Below are 17311 nucleotides of genomic sequence, written 5' to 3' on the forward strand. Positions count from 1 at the left end.
TACCACAGTGAAAGTGACTGGAAAAGAATGTGACTAGGGGGATGAACAAGAGTGAATAGAAGGAATCGATGTGATATCACAACGAAATTCTTTACATTGTATTTGCTTCCACTTAGGAATTGGAAAAATAATTGCTGTGTATTTGTGCCTGTTCTGGTGGAGTATTGTGCCACTCTTAAGTCATATTCAGTACCCTAAAGTACTGAGATCATGGATCATGATCGTGAATCTGGAAGCTGTCATTCACTAAGTGCTTACATCATCATTGCACTTCAGTAGTGGCTCTGGCCTTGGCATGCCCTGCTTCACTTTGGTAAATTGTGGTGCAGATCTGTAGTCTGCTTAGCACACCTTTGTGACTTGCCTTAGCTGGATACATCCTTGCTTACAAACACAGGAGAAACTGTACCAGTGAAAGTCATAGAGTTGAAGTCTTCATTCAGGAGAACAAAAATCATTTCAGCAAGTTTTTTTTTTTCCTTCCCCTCATTCTCCACAGCCTCTAGGACAGCACCACATGTTGCTCCACCACCGGGAATAGTAGAAATAGACAGCGAGAAATTTGCATGTCAGTGGTAAGTGTATAGTTCTATTCAAATACTTCAATGAAGAAGAAGAACAAAGAAAAATGCCTGTATTCGTGTGTCACAGAATTTTCCAGCTTGCTTCTATTTACTATTAGACTTATTTTTTCTGGAAAGTATAAAGCAAAACCATTCTGTCACTCCTTTGAAGAAGTATGAAAGAAAAAGCTCAACCAGAATATTCACTCTGTGACAGTTGATACTTGAAATTAGTTGTTTTCTCTCTTAAAAATCAAATTAAATTATATTCTAACTCTGATCTTGATTTTATTTATTTTTTAAATTGTCAAGCAGTGTTATCTGTTTGATGAGTGTTTTCATCTGGTAATGTGTTGCTGTATTACTGCACCAATATAAAAGTAACTATCAAATTATGAAGCTAGGCCCTGCAGAACTCTCATGTGATCATTGAACCTCAAGCAAGTTAAGGAAGATCAAAGCCTTTTCCATCCAAATTCTCTTGCTTTCAATTTCTTCTTGTCAGATATTTAGAGAAAAACTATTCCACCTGTGGTTCCTCTGTGGACTGAGGGTGATCTTTCTGAACTATTTGACTTATGTAAATCTGCTCACATTCTGAATACTTGTATCAATTGGTTCCTGATTGGACCTTTCCACCTCTGCTGCTCCACAACTTGTATGTTCATAGAATCACAGAATCATTAAGGTTGGAAGAGACCTCTAAGATCATCGAGTCCAACCGTCAACCCACCACCACCGTGCCCACTAATCCATGTCCCTAAGCGCCTCATCTACACATCTTTTAAATACTTCCAGGGATGGGGACTCAACCACTTCCCTGGGCAGCCTGTTCCAATGTTTAACCACTCTTTCAGTAAAGACATTTTTCCTCACGTCCAATCTAAACCTCCCCTGGTGCAACTTGAGGCCATTTCCTCTCGTCCTATCGCTTGTTACTTGGGAGAAGAGACCAACACCCACCTCGCTACAACCTCCTTTCAGGTAGTTGTAGAGAGTGATGAGGTCTCCCCTCAGCCACTCCTCATGAGACTTGTTCTCCAGACCCCTCACCAGCCTCGTTGCCCTTCTCTGGACATGCTCCAGCACCTCAACGTCCTTCTTGTAGTGAGGGGCCCAAAACTGAACACAGTATTTGAGGTGTGGCCTCACCAGGGCCGAGTACAGGGGCACGATCACTTCCCTACTCCTGCTGGCCACACTATTTCTGATCCAGGCCAGGATGCCATTGGCCTTCTTGGCCGCCTGGGCACACTGCCGGCTCATGTTCAGCCGGCTGTCAACCAGCACCCCCAGGACCTTTTCCTCCAGGCAGCTTTCCAGCCACTCTTCCCCAAGCCTGTAGTGCTGCATGGGGTTGTTGTGGCCGAAGTGCAGGACCCGGCACTTGGCCTTGTTGAACCTCATAGAGTTGGCCTCGGCCTATCGATCCAGCCTGTCCAGGTCTTTCTGCAGAGCCTTCCTACCCTCGAGCAGATCAACACTCCCGCCCAACGTGGCGTCATCTGTAAACTTACTGAGGGTGCACTCGATCCCCTCATCCAGATCATTGATAAAGATACTGAACAAGACGGGTCCTAAAACTGAGCCCTGGGGAACACCGCTCGTGACCGGCCGCCAGCTGGATTTAACTCCATTCACCACAACTCTCTGGGCCCGGCCATCCAGCCAGTTTTTTCACATGTTCATCAGTTGTCTTACTGATCAGACAGGGGCCTTCAAGATAAAGTGGGTTGAATTTGTCAAAGCTTAGTGCTTTAGGTCATGATTTAGTTTTACTTATACTTCCAGCAAAACTTTGATTGTATGGGGGAAATGTTGCAGATTCTTGTTGGTCAACTGATACTCCCATGCTTCTGTTTGCACACTGCAAAGTATTATTAATGTGCGCTGCTGAAAGACTGAGAAATTTCACATTTGGTGTTGGGTTGACGGTTGGACTCAATGATCTTAGAGGTCTTTTCCAACCTTAATGATTCTATGATTTAGACGTTTAAAGAGGGATACCTGGAGTTGGAATCACCAGAGCTCAATTTAGTGATCTGCAAGTTGGTCTCTAGCCAAAGCTAGTTTTCTAGGCTGCCTTTTTAATTAATGGAGTGGGAGATTCCCCCAGTAGTAAAATGAATTGCCTTCACCTGCCTAGTTTCTGATGAGACTACAAATTGCCTTCTAGTGCCACCTTCTCTCTATTGACTATAGAGAGCACTAGACATGTAGCTTTCAGTAGTAAAGTTGTAGGCAAGGTGAATTTTGCACTCTGTATAAAATGTAAAATAGAAGTTTTGCCTGTTAAAATAAGTATGGGTAGGTATCATGCTGCAACTGTGCGATACCATCAAATGACAGAAAATAATGAAGCAAACCATAGAACATTATATCAGGAAGATTTGGAATGTCTGCTTTGTTTCTGATTATGTGTGCTTCTGCAGCTGTCAGTGTTGAATACTATTATTTTGTATTTGATTTTCTTCCAGTTAGTCTTAGGTAGATATAGCTAGTGAAAAATAAAAATTAACATCTAGTCCTGAAAATTCTCCTTAAATAATAACTGTGCTGCCAAAAAAAAAAAAAAAAGGCAAATTGAGAGCAGAGGAGTAGCCTCTTCCAAGCATTTTAATCAATGCTAACATGGAGTGTCTTATATTCATGTAAATTTTCATGGTATGTTTTAGTCATTGTTTCCTATTGAGAGAAATGGGAAAATGAGTAAATCGTAACAGTAGAATGTAGAAAAGTCACTATCTCTTGGAAGCAACAGAAAGACAAGGTATTTAAACTGACCTTCCTGGATATATTATTAGCCAGCTTAGCCCGAGTTGGAGTCCTTGTAAGGTTAGTGCATGTGACAGTGAAGTGCTAATTGCAGATCCCATTTCACTATTTTAAGTCTTGAATATCCTCAGTTCACTGGTACCAGTGATGGTGTGTCAGCCTAATATGACATACCCAACTGGACAGTCATTTGTCTGATATGCCAAATTTAATTAATACCTAGACTTTCTGTTACACAGTGCGATCTCAGTTTTTGTAATAATAAAATTGTAACTCAACTGCAGGAGAACTGGCATTATTCTTACTCTTTACTGGTTATGAGAGAACACAATTCAAAGAATGTCATCATTTGCTTTTTCTCTTTTGAAGCATCCAATTGTATTGGGAGTGTAGGACTCTACAAAGGAGAATGCAGTGTAGTTTTCCAAAGAGTTAGCACCATATAGTAAATGCTGACAATTTAAAAAATATTTTTATTCTGTCTGAGCCTATATTCTGGTACTGATATTTGAGCATTTTGTGAGAGTTGTTACTTACCTCCATTTGCTGCTGGGGATGAACCGTTCCCATGTCTCTGGGTTGGAATAATGGATCTGAAAGAAATGAACTGGTAGAAAATGTTTCCTTCTCTCTCAGCTTCCTGATTGGGGGTTGGATGGTCTGTGTGCTTGTGGAGAGTCTGTAGGAGATAAAAATACTTTCTCTCCTTGGAAATTGAATGTTAGGCAGAACAGGTTGTTCAAGGATTTTATTGATGTCTGTGTAGTGTGGGACTCCAGGAATGAGAGTGTGTGTGTGTGTTTGTGCCCGCGCTGTCTTAGAATCCCAGTCCCCTCTCTCCTGCCTTCCCACCTCTATCAGAATGACAGGGTTGAGATTGTTATTCTATCTCTGGTTTTACTTGTATTTTAAAGTAAGACTGCACTAGCAGATCAGTGAACAAAATCTTGGTTTTGATACATATGTTGACTTTTGATAGAAATGTCTGATGAAGAGTTAGCTAGCATTCAGTTCATCTTTTGCTAAAGTAGAATCATTAAGAAATAAGAATAGAGCTGTGGGGAGGAGACGTCACCAAACAATGCATTCTTTTTTTGGTTTTCCTTCTGAATATACAATAAAAAAGGCATATGTAGAGACTATTTTGCATATTACATATGTAAATAAGATGTTGTGTGTGAAACTGACTGCACATGTTAGGGGTCCTATGTGTTGAATCATAAGCAGTGGGAAGGAGAAAGTATGGAACAGACATTTGATAAGACAGTATACTAAAATGCTGCTTTCCGTGTTGTTATCAGGTCTCAAAAGTCTCTGTGACGCAGGCAGAAGTGTTTTAACAACCCTTTTAAAAGTACTCTCTCTATATTTTGCTTCATAGTTTATTTTTTCATCCTCAGGTTGAATGCACATTTTGAGGTGAATCTTGATTGCTCAGTCTCTCGAGCAGAAATGTACTCTGAATACCTCTCTACCTGTAGTAAATTAGCTCGAGGTGGAATCCTGACATCAACTGGATTTTATAAATGTCTGCGGTAAGACAAAAATTCATGCAACAATGAAGAAGCAATTGTATGTGCTCAATGCTAACCTGTAGCTTTAGATTTCTTTGAGAAAAGATCTACCGAGTTGAGTTTGAAACATCCAGTTTTGGAATTTTAATTGAAACAAACATTTAGAGTTAAGTTTATTTCATTCTACTTCAGGATCTTTGATAGTGTTCCTTCTCTGCTTATAGTCCTTTTAATTCTTGTCAAAGTATTTTTTGGAGGTATTGTGGTTTCCACTTAGCTTGTATGAGATCTTGGCCAACCATCTGGTGGACCTGTTAGTCCTCAATGGTGAATACTCAGATGCTATTGGGGAATCCTGCTGTACTGCAAAGATGCAGGCATTAGTGCAGTTACTCTGCACACAAGAGCAGTCAGTTAAAACAAAAACATTGTAAGAGGATTGAGTTACTGTGTTTATTAACATAGATTTATGTTGTTTTTGGCAGAACTGTCTTTCCAAATCATACAGTGAAGAGAGTAGAAGATCCAGGTAACAATGGTCAAGCACACATACATGTGGTAGGAGTGAAAAGGAGAGCTATACCACTTCCCATTCAGATGTACTATCAGCAGCAACCAACTTCGTCTACCCCAGTTGTCCGGGTTGATTCAATTCCTGATGTGTCTTCGTCTCCTTCGCCAGCAGGTTTTTAAATTAATTAAATATCAAGTAGTTTGCATTGATTCTGAAATGACAATAAAAGACAAAAGATTTTGAAAATAGTTTGAAAGTGTTGGAAGTTGGGGCCACATGTTTTGATTTATTCAATAATGTTAGGAATAGTATTGCAGTATGTACTTGCATGCTATTCTAGTATTTGACGTGTAACCCATAAACTTGTCAAGCCATTGTTGCTGCATCATTAATTCAGATGCAGTATAGCTGAGAAGAGAAAGTGCTTCATATAGAATTACAAGTTCAAGGCTTGGATTTTTAAGAATTTGTTATGTTAATGTGCTTTGAAATAATTTTTGCTTCCAAACTTCTACTGTGTTTATTTCAACAGGAATCCCGCATGGGCTACCAAGCGTAGGAAATCACTATCAGAGGACCCCTATTAACCAGTCTTCAACTTTGACAGCAACACAGATGTCTTTTCCAATTCAAGGTGTTCATACTGTGGCACAGACTGTTTCTAGAATTCCACAAAACCCTTCTGTTCATACACAGCAGCAACAAAATGCTCCAGTGACTGTTATACAGAATAAAGGTCCAATATCCTGTGAAGTAGTGAAGGCCACAGTAATACAGAGCTCTGTGCCCCAGTCTGCAGTTCCTGTTACTATTGCTGTAGGAGGAGCACCACAAGCTTCTAATCAAAATCACAGCACTACAGGACCACAGCCGTCTGTTACTGTTGTTAGTTCTCAGACGCTGCTTCACCACCAACCTGTAATTCAACAACAGTCTCCACTGCATGCAGTGGTGCCAGGACAGATACCTTCAGGCACTCCTGTTACGGTAATTCAGCAAGCTGTACCTCAGGGTCATATATTTGGCAGAGTACAAAACATACCAGCATGCAGTTCAGCAGTTTCACAGGGTCAACAGCTAATCAGCACGTCATCACAACCTGGGCAGACATCATCTCAGCAGTCCTCTGCTGGCAACCAGCAACAAGATACAGTCATCATAGCACCACAGCAGTACGTCACAACCTCTGCATCTAACATTGTTTCTGCCACCACAGTTCAAAATTTCCAAGTAGCGGCTGGGCAGGTGGTTACAATTGCAGGTGTCCAAAACCCACCAACATCTAGGGTAGGGTTTCAGAATATTGCACCAAAGCCTCTGCCATCTCAGCAAGTTCCACCTGCCGTGGTACAGCAGCCAATGCAACCACAGCAGCAGCCTCCACCACCATCCCAGCAGAGTGTAGTGATTGTAAGCCAGCCAGCTCAGCAAGGTCAAACGTATGCACCAGCCATTCATCAAATAGTGCTTGCTAATCCAGCTTCTATTCCCCCTGGTCAAACTGTCCAGTTGACTGGACAGCCAAGCATTACTCCATCTTCTTCACCATCCCCAGGTCCGGTTACAAATAATCAAGTCCCTACAGTTATGTCATCTTCATCTACCACTCCTCAGTCACAAGGACCCCCTCCCACTGTCAGCCAGATGCTTTCTGTAAAGAGGCAGCAGCAGCAGCAACATTCACCAGCATCATCGCAGCAGCAGGTACAGGTACAACAACCGATACAAATGCAGGTTCAGTCACAACAAGCTAATACAGGAGTTGGCCAGCCTAACTCTGGTGAGTCTAGTCTGATAAAACAACTGCTTCTTCCGAAAAGAGGCCCATCAACTCCAGGGGGAAAGCTTATACTCCCAGCTCCACAGATTCCTCCACCTAACAATGCAAGAGCTCCTAGCCCTCAGGTGGTTTATCAGATGGCCAATAACCAGGCACCAGGTTTTGGAGTTCAAGGACAGTCTCCAGCTCAGCAGCTGCTAGTTGGACAGCAAAATGTTCAGCTGGTCCCGGGTGCAATCCAGCCCCAAGGGGCAGTGCAAACAGTACCCATTTCTAATTTACAGATATTGCCAGGCCAGTTGATCTCAAACAGCCCAGCAACTATTTTCCAAGGGACTACTGGCAACCAGGTTACAATAACAGTTGTGCCAAATACGAGTTTTGCTACTGCAACTGTGAGTCAGGGAAATGCAACTCAAATCATTGCTCCAGCAGGAATTGCAGTGAGTGGAGCACAGACAGGAGTTGGGCTACAGGTGCAAACACTTCCAGCTACTCAAGCACCTTCAGCTGGACAATCACCGTGTACTGCTGCTCCCCCATTCAAAGGTGATAAAATAATTTGCCAAAAGGAGGAAGAAGCAAAGGAAGCAACAGGTTTACACATTCATGAACGTAAAATTGAAGTTATGGAGAATCCTTCCTGCCGAAGAGGAGCTGCAAACACCAGCAATGGGGATGCAAAAGAAAATGAAATGCAGGTGGGAAGTCTTTTAAATGGGAGAAAGTATAGTGACTCCAGTCTACCTCCTTCTAACTCAGGGAAAACTCAGAATGAGGCCAATCAGTGCTCGCAAGTCAGTAATGGGCCATCATTAGAAATGGGTGAGAACGGAGCTCCTGGAAAGCAGAACTTTGAACAAATGGACACACAGGAAATTAAAAGTGATTTGAAGAAGCCCCTAGTTAATGGAATCTGTGATTTTGATAAAGGAGATGGTTCTCATTTGAGCAAAAGCATTCCAAATCACAAAACTTCCAATCATGTAGGAAATGGTGAGATATCTTCAGTGGAACAACAAGGGAATTTGGATGCCACGCAGCAAGATACTGCCAAAGGTGATCAAGGGGAAAGAATTTCTAATGGGCCTGTATTAACTTTGAGTAGTTCACCTGTTGTAAGCGGTACACAGGAGGCTGCAAAACTGTTAACCCAGCAACTTAGTGGTACCAACACTGATTTACCTAATGGACCTCTAGCTTCAAGTTTGAATTCAGATGTGCCTCAGCAACGCCCAAGTGTAGTTGTCTCACCACAATCTACAGCCTCTGTTATACAGGGGCATCAAATCATAGCAGTTCCACACTCAGGACCTAGAGTGTCCCAGTCTACCCTGTCATCCGAAGTTCGGTCTACTAATGGCACAGCAGAATGCAAAACTGTAAAGAGGCCAGCAGAGGATAATGACAGGGAAACTGTTCCAGGAATTCCAAATAAAGTAGGAGTTAGAATTGTTACAATCAGTGACCCCAACAATGCTGGTTGCAGTGCAACTATGGTTGCTGTGCCAGCTGGAGCGGATCCAAGCACTGTAGCGAAAGTAGCAATAGAAAGTGCTGTTCAACAAAAGCAGCAGCATCCAACCACGTATATACAAAGCATGGTCACACAGGTATGTTGCAGTGTTCTTTTTATGTTTATTCCAACTGTGATTCTGACTAATGCTATGAAATAATGCGGATGAAAATGTAAACTCAGTCAATATCTCTTGCATAGTATTTAAAATATTCAGAAAATTATGGTTTCTGTTCTTTCACGGACTAAAGTTCTAATAGTTTGCATACTACTTCGATGTCAGTAACAATGGAATTTTAAAATAGCTTGTAGCTTGGTAATACACAGTAAGGAAAGAACTTCTGCTCACTGATTTCTTCCTTAAAGGATTAACTGTTTTGAAAACAACAATGATTTGTTGTATAGTCTTGTAAAAATGTCAGAATTGTCTGCATTTTATTCTTGGTCCTTAGTGCTTATGGAGGGATGAAAATGTCTTTTTTGCAAGTTAATCACCGCAACTGCTTCTGGCTTGCTGAAACGAGTTGAAGTTCTTGCATTTAAAGGTGGTCTTGAAAGGCCTGCTTCAGGCGTTCACTGCAGTCAGGAGAAAGTATTGTTTTGTAAATTTGTTGAAATATTTATGTTTGTTTATTGCAAAATATTTGTAATGTTTATTTTATTGCTACAATACGCATTGTTTGGGATTTTTTTTCTGTTTGACAAACTTTGGAGAGGGCTCTTGGGGGGATTTTTTTTCCCTTGATCAACTTTTTTTAATCATTTGAAAGTGGTTACTCCCTAGCACTTTACTAGAAGTGAGGTATGGCTATCAGTTTTATGAGCATTAATAAGTACAGATAATCATGTTTAAGATTATTCCAGTCTCTAGAATTTATTTTAGCTTTGTCCATGGACAGAAAATCCCTCTCCAAAACATGTTCCTAACGTGAATAGGAGCAGAAAGAATAGAATAGTAGGTCTGGCAGTCACAGAGTTCTGACAGACTGTGGAGAGGAGTAATGAAATCTTGCGCGTATGTTAGTGCATTTTGACCTTGAGGTAAGAGAAGTCTTTTATTTCTTGTCTTCCTTTTTTGTTTGTATGGTTGGGTTTTTGTTTGTTTGTTTTTGACGGGGTAGCAGGTATAGACCTTATGGACTTAAACAGAGCTAGAACTCAAAATTCAACAGGTGATGGCTAGTGCTACTTCTTTTTCTGTGTCGAGTTAGGTTTCTGTTGAAAGCTCTTTTGACTTTCCTTCATCTAGTTGTCAGAAATCAGGACTAACAGTTAACAAATTTTCTTTCTTTTTCTTTTCTTTTTTCTTTCAACTGCCACACTGCACAGAGTTATGTATTTAAAATGTCTTTAAACTCACATGTAAATTTTTCACTTAGGTTTTATCAGAGAGAGATCCATATTTTTCTGATATGTTATTTATCTTTGTTCTTACTAGAAGTGAATTGACCAACCTGAAAGTGTCTTTTGGCAGCATAGGGAGAATGAATGAGATTTTCTGTAGTGTAGATGAAAAAGAGCAAGCTAGGCCTTGCTTTTTACAGTGAGTGTCTTTAGCTGTTGCACAGTTTGGATTTCTATTATAGCTTTGCTAAGGATTTGGCTGAAATAGAAAATGGTATGGCTATGTCTCTGGATTGGAATAAATATAATCTGTGGTTATTTATTCCCTGGACATGTGGCTGACAAGAATTTTCAGTTGTGTCTCAAGCAGCTATCAGACTTTCAGATTTTCGAGAATAGGGGAGTAATAGTTAACTATTTAATTTGTATTGGATTAGCTGTTCTATCATGATAATAGAGAAAAAAAAAGAGTATTTTCTGTGTTGATAGTTTCTTTTTTACACTAGTATCGCTATCATTGATAGTTCCTACATTTTCCATTATCTGTACAAACAGAAATGCTGCCAACTGGGTATGCCATTCAGTACAGATTTGCAGATCAAAGTAATTTGGTTTAATGTCTGCTTCTATGGAAGTTGGCTCATTTTCCTGTCTGTAGGATGCCCTTGCTTTCTTCAAAATTACAAGAATGTGGGAGAAAAGGAGTTTATTAGTTTTGATCTTGGTGAACAATCTAATTTGTTAGCGAATTGCCTTAACTATTACGTATGGCTATTTATGAATCATGTCTATCATGATAATGCTAAGTACTGACTTTTCACAGAACCCACTTTATAGTACTCTGTTCAGATATAGTGAACATCATAGTTTGGCTTAAGACTTTTAAGGATCTTTACCACTGCTTTAAAATTAATGTGTTGGACTATAAACAGTAACAAAATCAAACTGGCCAGCTCTTTTTTTTTTTTTTTCCAAAGCTGCTGAGCTGCTGCAATAGCCATTGTTTTGCTGGCAAAGCAGATGTTAAGTATTTCCAATATTGAGTCTGCTTTTAGGAGTATCTTTAAGACGTCCAGAAATACTAAGATGTAGCCAAATTCTCATGAACTCAGTTTGAGTTTTAATGATAACTTCTTTTGAGGTTAGGCCCTGTATAATCTCCTATTTTCTCCGTCCCATTTTGAGACTCTTCCTTGTATGATAAGCAGCTTTCTTGTCCCTGACTTTTTGAAAGGCAGCAGCTAAGGAACACTGTTTTCACTTGAGCATCTGCATTGTTTTATCCTTTTTGTAGTATCTAATGTATACTGGGTGTCTTGCAGAAGAAATAGAACATGGTTCTTTTTGCAGACAATGTGAAATTTATTATAAATACAACCCAATGGAGAAACATGGTGAGGGACAGGGAATAAAGGGGTATTAGCTATGGCAGAATTACATAGCTGCTCAAGCTGTTAGTGTGTGATTTCCTGCTTGCTTGTCATCTTAAAATACAACTAGAGCTTGTATTTCAGAGAAGTGAGAAAGGGAGAGAGGAAGAAAATTTGTAATAAAATTACAACCCAACAGGAAGGCTGGAAAAGGAGATGTAGAGGACAGAAGGGGGAGGAGAGTAGTGCTTATGCAACTACAGCAGGATTAGTTGTCATGAACTGCAGAGAGGAGAAAGGGAAGATGCTTGAACTGAAGATAAGGAAGGACAGACAAACAGGGGAGGGAAGGGAACAGCAAAGTGAAAACTAAGGAAAGCAAGAAAAAGAGTGAAATAATTCTTAAGGGAATGTAAAAGTTAAGAGAAGATTTGTTTCATGATATGAAAGGTAGTTTGAAATGGGCTGGTATTATATGTTTGGGGGGAAAAATGTTGCTTTAAATGGCCTACTAAAATAATGAAAATTATATACTTGCTGTTTATGGGACAGTCCATGTAGTGCTATCAAAATCCAGTTAGACAAGTACAGGTATCTTCTGTGTATAATCTGTCACTGTTCCATGTTAATTGTACACCTCAGCAGAACTCATTGAAAAAGACATATATGCTGACTTTAAAGACTTTTTTATTTTTTGTATTTTTATACAAAAATTAGGCTATGGGTATATTGGTTATGTCAGAAGAGGAACATATGATACACACAGTGTTGCAATTCTTTTATTTCCATCTGTGTTTTGTAAGCCCATGAAATGTAGTCTGAGAGGAGACAGAACTGGCACTTTACTTTCTTGGCTTCCTTTTCTTTTATTTCTGTGTTCCCTGCTCCTGGATTATTGCTTTCTTGAGGCGTTGTGCTGGACCGGTGGATGAAAAAGAAAAAGAAATGAGCAATTACCTACCTGTACATTTTATTTTCTTTTCCACTTTTTCTTACTCCTCTTCAAATGCCTCCAAAACATCTGTTGAACATAACCATGTTGGTTTGTCCCAATTGGTATGTGTTTTGAAGGAATGCTCTGATATCACACCAAGTTCCTAGAAATGAGCAAATCTGATTTAAATTGCCTTATCTGGCTTTTAAAGTAATCACTTCCCTGCTCATCACTGTCAACCCTTCATAAACAATGCACTCCCATTTCTCTCAAGGCCGCCCACTTGAAACATGCTTGTGTGGATAATTTAGGTGGTAAAAACTGTGTGAGCATTGCCTTAACTATTTGCTCCTGCTCTCTGTTGATTGGGAAGCCGAGAATTACCATGCACCAGAAAGCAGGTGTGTAGCCCCAGGAGGTGTAATTCATTCCTAGCCACAGAGCTAATGAGTTTCTCAGCTGGAAGTACTGAAATACAGAATCTTTATGCTTTTATTGCTCTTCACTTGTGAAGCACACTGTTACAAGGAGACTTAAACCTCAGTAATCTAACAACAAGAAAAGAACATTTATTTTAGTGCCTACCTATCCACCTGACCCCTTCCTCACACTCAAATCCTGCTATATTCATTTTCAGTTTATAAGCTACCTTTTAATATATGTTCATTATAAGGAAGGAGCTAAACATAAAATTTTCAGTAATACTGAACTGTAAATCCTATGATACTTTAAAAAATATTTTTACTAATAATTGTTTAACATTGAGTTAAATGTATTTACTGTAGGTGTGCACGTATTAATGGTGGGAGAAAAAATGCAGTTTAATGCTTTTAAACTGCATATGGCTCTATATTTCAACAAGACCCTCATCGTGCTGGGTCTTGTTGAGAATACTGCCATCAGCGTATTCTCCTGCTGATGGCACAGTAGGCCTTTTAAATAAGATGGGCAGGTGTCATGCTAAAATAGTTACCCATTAATACATAAAGGGAATGGCACCATTCGTGAAATAGAGGTGGAGGCCATTTCTGGCCCCAAGCCATATGGTTTGTTATTCCTACCACGCAGGGAGCTTATGTGCCCAAATGGAGGAACTCTTGTGCATAAAAATAAATTAGTATCTTTTGTAAACAGTCCATTCTAGTTAGCAGAAAACTCCTAGCTTTATTCTTAGTTTTCATGACTATGCTGGACTTGCCTTTTTTTTTTTCTTCCCCCCCGCCCCCAATCTAAAGTTACCCAGTCTAGAGATAAAATCTCCTGCTCATTAAAAGTAGGCTGTAGTATCTGTTCTGTAAGTAGTCTGTACAGGTATTAAGGGTTTGTATTTATGTAGTTTAAGAGTTCAGTGCAAACCATAATGTCAGGGCAAGATCAGCCACATCAATACAGAAATACATCCAAGAAAGCAGAATCTTAAGAGGACCATCTGTATTGTTTTACATTTTATCTATAATACCAATGTGTAGGGTAGTAAGAGATTTTAGACTAGCTCTTAAAATCTTGATTGAATTTGAGCACTGTCTTATATTGCAACACTTTACTAAATTATTTTTTTTACATATATATTTTTACTTTATATGCTTGAATTTGTGATTCCTTGAAGACTGCTGTCAAATAATTTTCCTTCCAAATGAATTGGATGAGTGACCAAACAGGTGCCTTCAAAGTAAGCATCAGGGGTGTAGTTCAAGGAACATACTTTGTGAGTAGTATAGCCAGCATTGTTAGCCTTGGTTGCCTGTCACATTTATCTCTGTTGCAACATATTCTGATTTTCATTGGCCCAGGGAGCAAGATGGAAGACTATTCTTTAAAGCATCCCCATCTGCATTTTAACAGTCTGTGCAGGCTCTTGATGAGGCTAATACCTTGTTGCTATCTCTTATGTGATCAGTTCAAAAGTGTCATTTTTATCTTGAGGGTAAGAAATGACTGTTGTTAAAGGTAACTGGTAAAGTTAAGGTTAATTAAAGATAAAGTTAAGATAACTGGAAAAAAAAAAGTTCAGTAGTTGTCTCCGCTTTTTACTTTGTACTCAAATAATTCTTTATGCATATAGTCACAGCTCTCTATTGTACAGGAATTGCAATAGCTGGATAATGAAAAAAGCTGCTTTCTGGGATGGAATTGTGCCTGAGCCAGAACCTGCTATGATGGGAAGTCCATTGCAGGGATCCTGATGGCTCTTACTTACCTTGCAGCTCCAGTTCAGCTAGGTTTACTAGCTATGGTTCAAAATTTGCCATGTCTCCATGTTGGACCTTGCCTTCAGCTCTGATACCAAGTACGCTTCTGGTAGAAGAAACATGGTGCTAGAAGAGCCTGTCTGATTCTAGTCATGTCCAGTGGAGCTGAGCATGGTGCAGTCTCCATGCAAGAACAAAATTGACCTGGAAAGCAGAACAACTGCATTAATACAGCACTGAACCTGAGCTAATGCAGGCCACAGCTGGTGTTGTCTTTGAGATGTCCTTAATTTGCAGTTCAGGTAAAGAGCCCACAAGTGATGGAACAGTGACTGGTTGTTTTTTCTGCTTTCCTTAGTATATGGTCAGTCAGCTTTTATTTCTCTGAGATAAACTATTGATGGCCAGCAACCTGGGTTAACTCAGCCAGCTTTGCACAGAGGATACTGAAGTTACAGAAATCCTAACTTTTATCATCAAGACTTGAGATTTTGCATCTGTGCCCCGGCACTGCGAGCTAAGAGACATGCCTTGAGTCAAGATCTTGCTGCCAAGACCCTAGTAATCAACAACAGGGAAAACAGAAAAGCTCCCGTAAAGCCTGTAAAGGAATTCAGAAGTCAAATGAAGAACTTGCTATTTTAGGGGTTGCCATCATAAACTGGATTAAAGAAAAGAATCGAGTTGTCAGAGAATGGTATTTCTGTGCCTATTTTCAAAAAGTTGCTTCAGACTGCCCTGTATCTTGTTACCTTTCATGCTCAAGTCATTTCTTTGTGCAGTGTATTAGTTTTGGCTCCTTTAACACAATTTGTTATGTTCTGGGGCACCCAGAAACATGTCAAGCGTGGTTACTGGCAGGTCAGTTTATGTGGAATTGTCACTTAGGGCAAACTTTGCAGAGTAGCTGAGATCCTTTGAGACAGGAAATCGCTAAATATAAATGCATTCTTTATATGTGTGTATAATACAAATACATACTTAGCTGCTCTGCTTCCGTTAGTGTTTAGTTTCTCAATAATTTTTATATTTATATATATATATTTATATATATATATTTTTATTTATATATATATTTATATCCTGCGTAAGTCCTTAAAATGGCACTCAGTGAACTTAAGAAAGGGGTTATATGATTTGGTTATGTATTTCAAAAAAAGAGCTAAGTGATGCTGCTCGAGGTACCTTTCAGTCCCGAGATCCAGTGAGATCTGATTTGCAAAAGTGCTAAGTGGTGGCAATTGCAGATCATATCACGGAGAGGTCTAATCTGGATATAAAAAGATGCCATGAAATGCTTTCAAGTGTACTAGAGTACTGGGCGTTTGATTTCTTGAGGAACCTGGAATCATTAAATGTTTCTGCTAGAGGAGGAAATCTTGTGAAATTTTTATGCCACGGGGAAGTTTTTTTCAATGTTACTTCTCCCAGAAAGACTTTATTAGGACAAATGAAATGTCTATCATAGTTCCATATCTTAAAGAAATAAGTGAGTTTACATAATCATTGCATATCAGTACTGTAAACTAGGTAGCACATAGCAAGTATTTCTAGGTATGTTTCTGGAAAAAAGGAATTTCATATCTGGAAAACAAAGACTATACCTAATTTTAGTGATGTCCCGTGTATTATGCGTTATTAAATTGATACATGAAAATAGAGGAGGGGAAAAAAAGAAAACAAAAATTAGCAGTATTTCTGATCTCTTGAATGAAGAGAGGAAAGCTTTGAGATGTTTGAACATAGAACTTATGTTTCTAAAATAAAACCTGGGAAAACAAATGTAGCTTCACTTTATCTGTTGATTTTAAAATATAATCAGCACAGTTGATAGGCAGGCAATAAATTTGATTTAAAAATACATGGAAGTTGTAACCGCCTAATGCTACAAGTTTGAGCGAAACTACTCTACTTTGCAGTACAGCAGTAATAAGAGAATTCTAAACAACAATTATTTTACACGTTTCTTTTCAATTTATCAGCTTTTTTTTTTCTCACTGGAAAAAAAAGGGTAGAAAGAAATTGGAGGGAAAACTGAATTTTAACTTTGTCCTGAAAATTGTTTCCCTTTCTGTGCTCTTTCATTTTCAGCATGTAACATTTTGTGTTGTATATCTCAGATCTCCTTGTTTGAAATAAACAATTTTTTTAATGAGACGGTATTAAAACCTTTGAATACCACTAGAAGAGCTTGTCAGAAAAACCCTTGAGAAAATTAATAATTCTGGATTAATTGCAGGGTTTGCTTAGAATGGAGTGAATAATACATGAACCACACATTGAATGATGAGAATTAAATGAAATACTGAATTCATTCAGTAAGCTCACCCTCTCTCTCCAGCACATTAAATGAGACAGAAGTTCTATAGGGATAAAAAGTCACATAAAGGCCATCATAACATATTGATATCGGGATGCCAAGTGAAGATTGCAAAACAAGCTGTACTGCTGACACTCGATGATTTTACTTTCAGCTTCACTTTAAAAATGCCTTGTTGAAGGGACGTCAATCTTTAAAAGGCTCCACTTGTGTTTACCTTTTGTTAAAAGATACATTGTGAAGATTTATTACCTAGTCTGTTAAAATAGCTTAGAGGTCTTTAGATCAAAATCATTGCAGAATTCAAAATAATTTGTAGTTATGACTAATGGACTCGAGTCCTTTCTTACAACTTTTCACACAGGCAGATCATGGGCATCATACAATAGTTGTGCTGTGCTGAGTTTTGTCTTACTTTTACCAGGATTTATGCTTGGACATGGGAAGTGTTTTGGTTTTGATGAAGCTTTTCTGTTGTCCTTTTGGTCATGT

At 39.1% G+C, this 17311-nt stretch overlaps 1 protein-coding gene across 1 annotated transcript in view; it reads left to right on the forward strand.

Moving 5' to 3' along the window:
• The window catches only part of ARID2 (AT-rich interaction domain 2), a 109894-nt gene that overhangs the window by 76631 nt on the left and 15952 nt on the right, over nt 1-17311 (forward strand). The window contains exons 12-15 of the mRNA XM_076331753.1: nt 500-575; nt 4739-4873; nt 5338-5537; nt 5899-8759. Of these exons, the coding sequence (XP_076187868.1) occupies nt 500-575; nt 4739-4873; nt 5338-5537; nt 5899-8759 (3272 nt within the window). The remainder of the gene's footprint in view (nt 1-499; nt 576-4738; nt 4874-5337; nt 5538-5898; nt 8760-17311) is intronic.

This window comes from Aptenodytes patagonicus, chromosome 1, assembly GCF_965638725.1.
Source record: "Aptenodytes patagonicus chromosome 1, bAptPat1.pri.cur, whole genome shotgun sequence".
Lineage (NCBI taxonomy): Eukaryota > Metazoa > Chordata > Aves > Sphenisciformes > Spheniscidae > Aptenodytes > Aptenodytes patagonicus.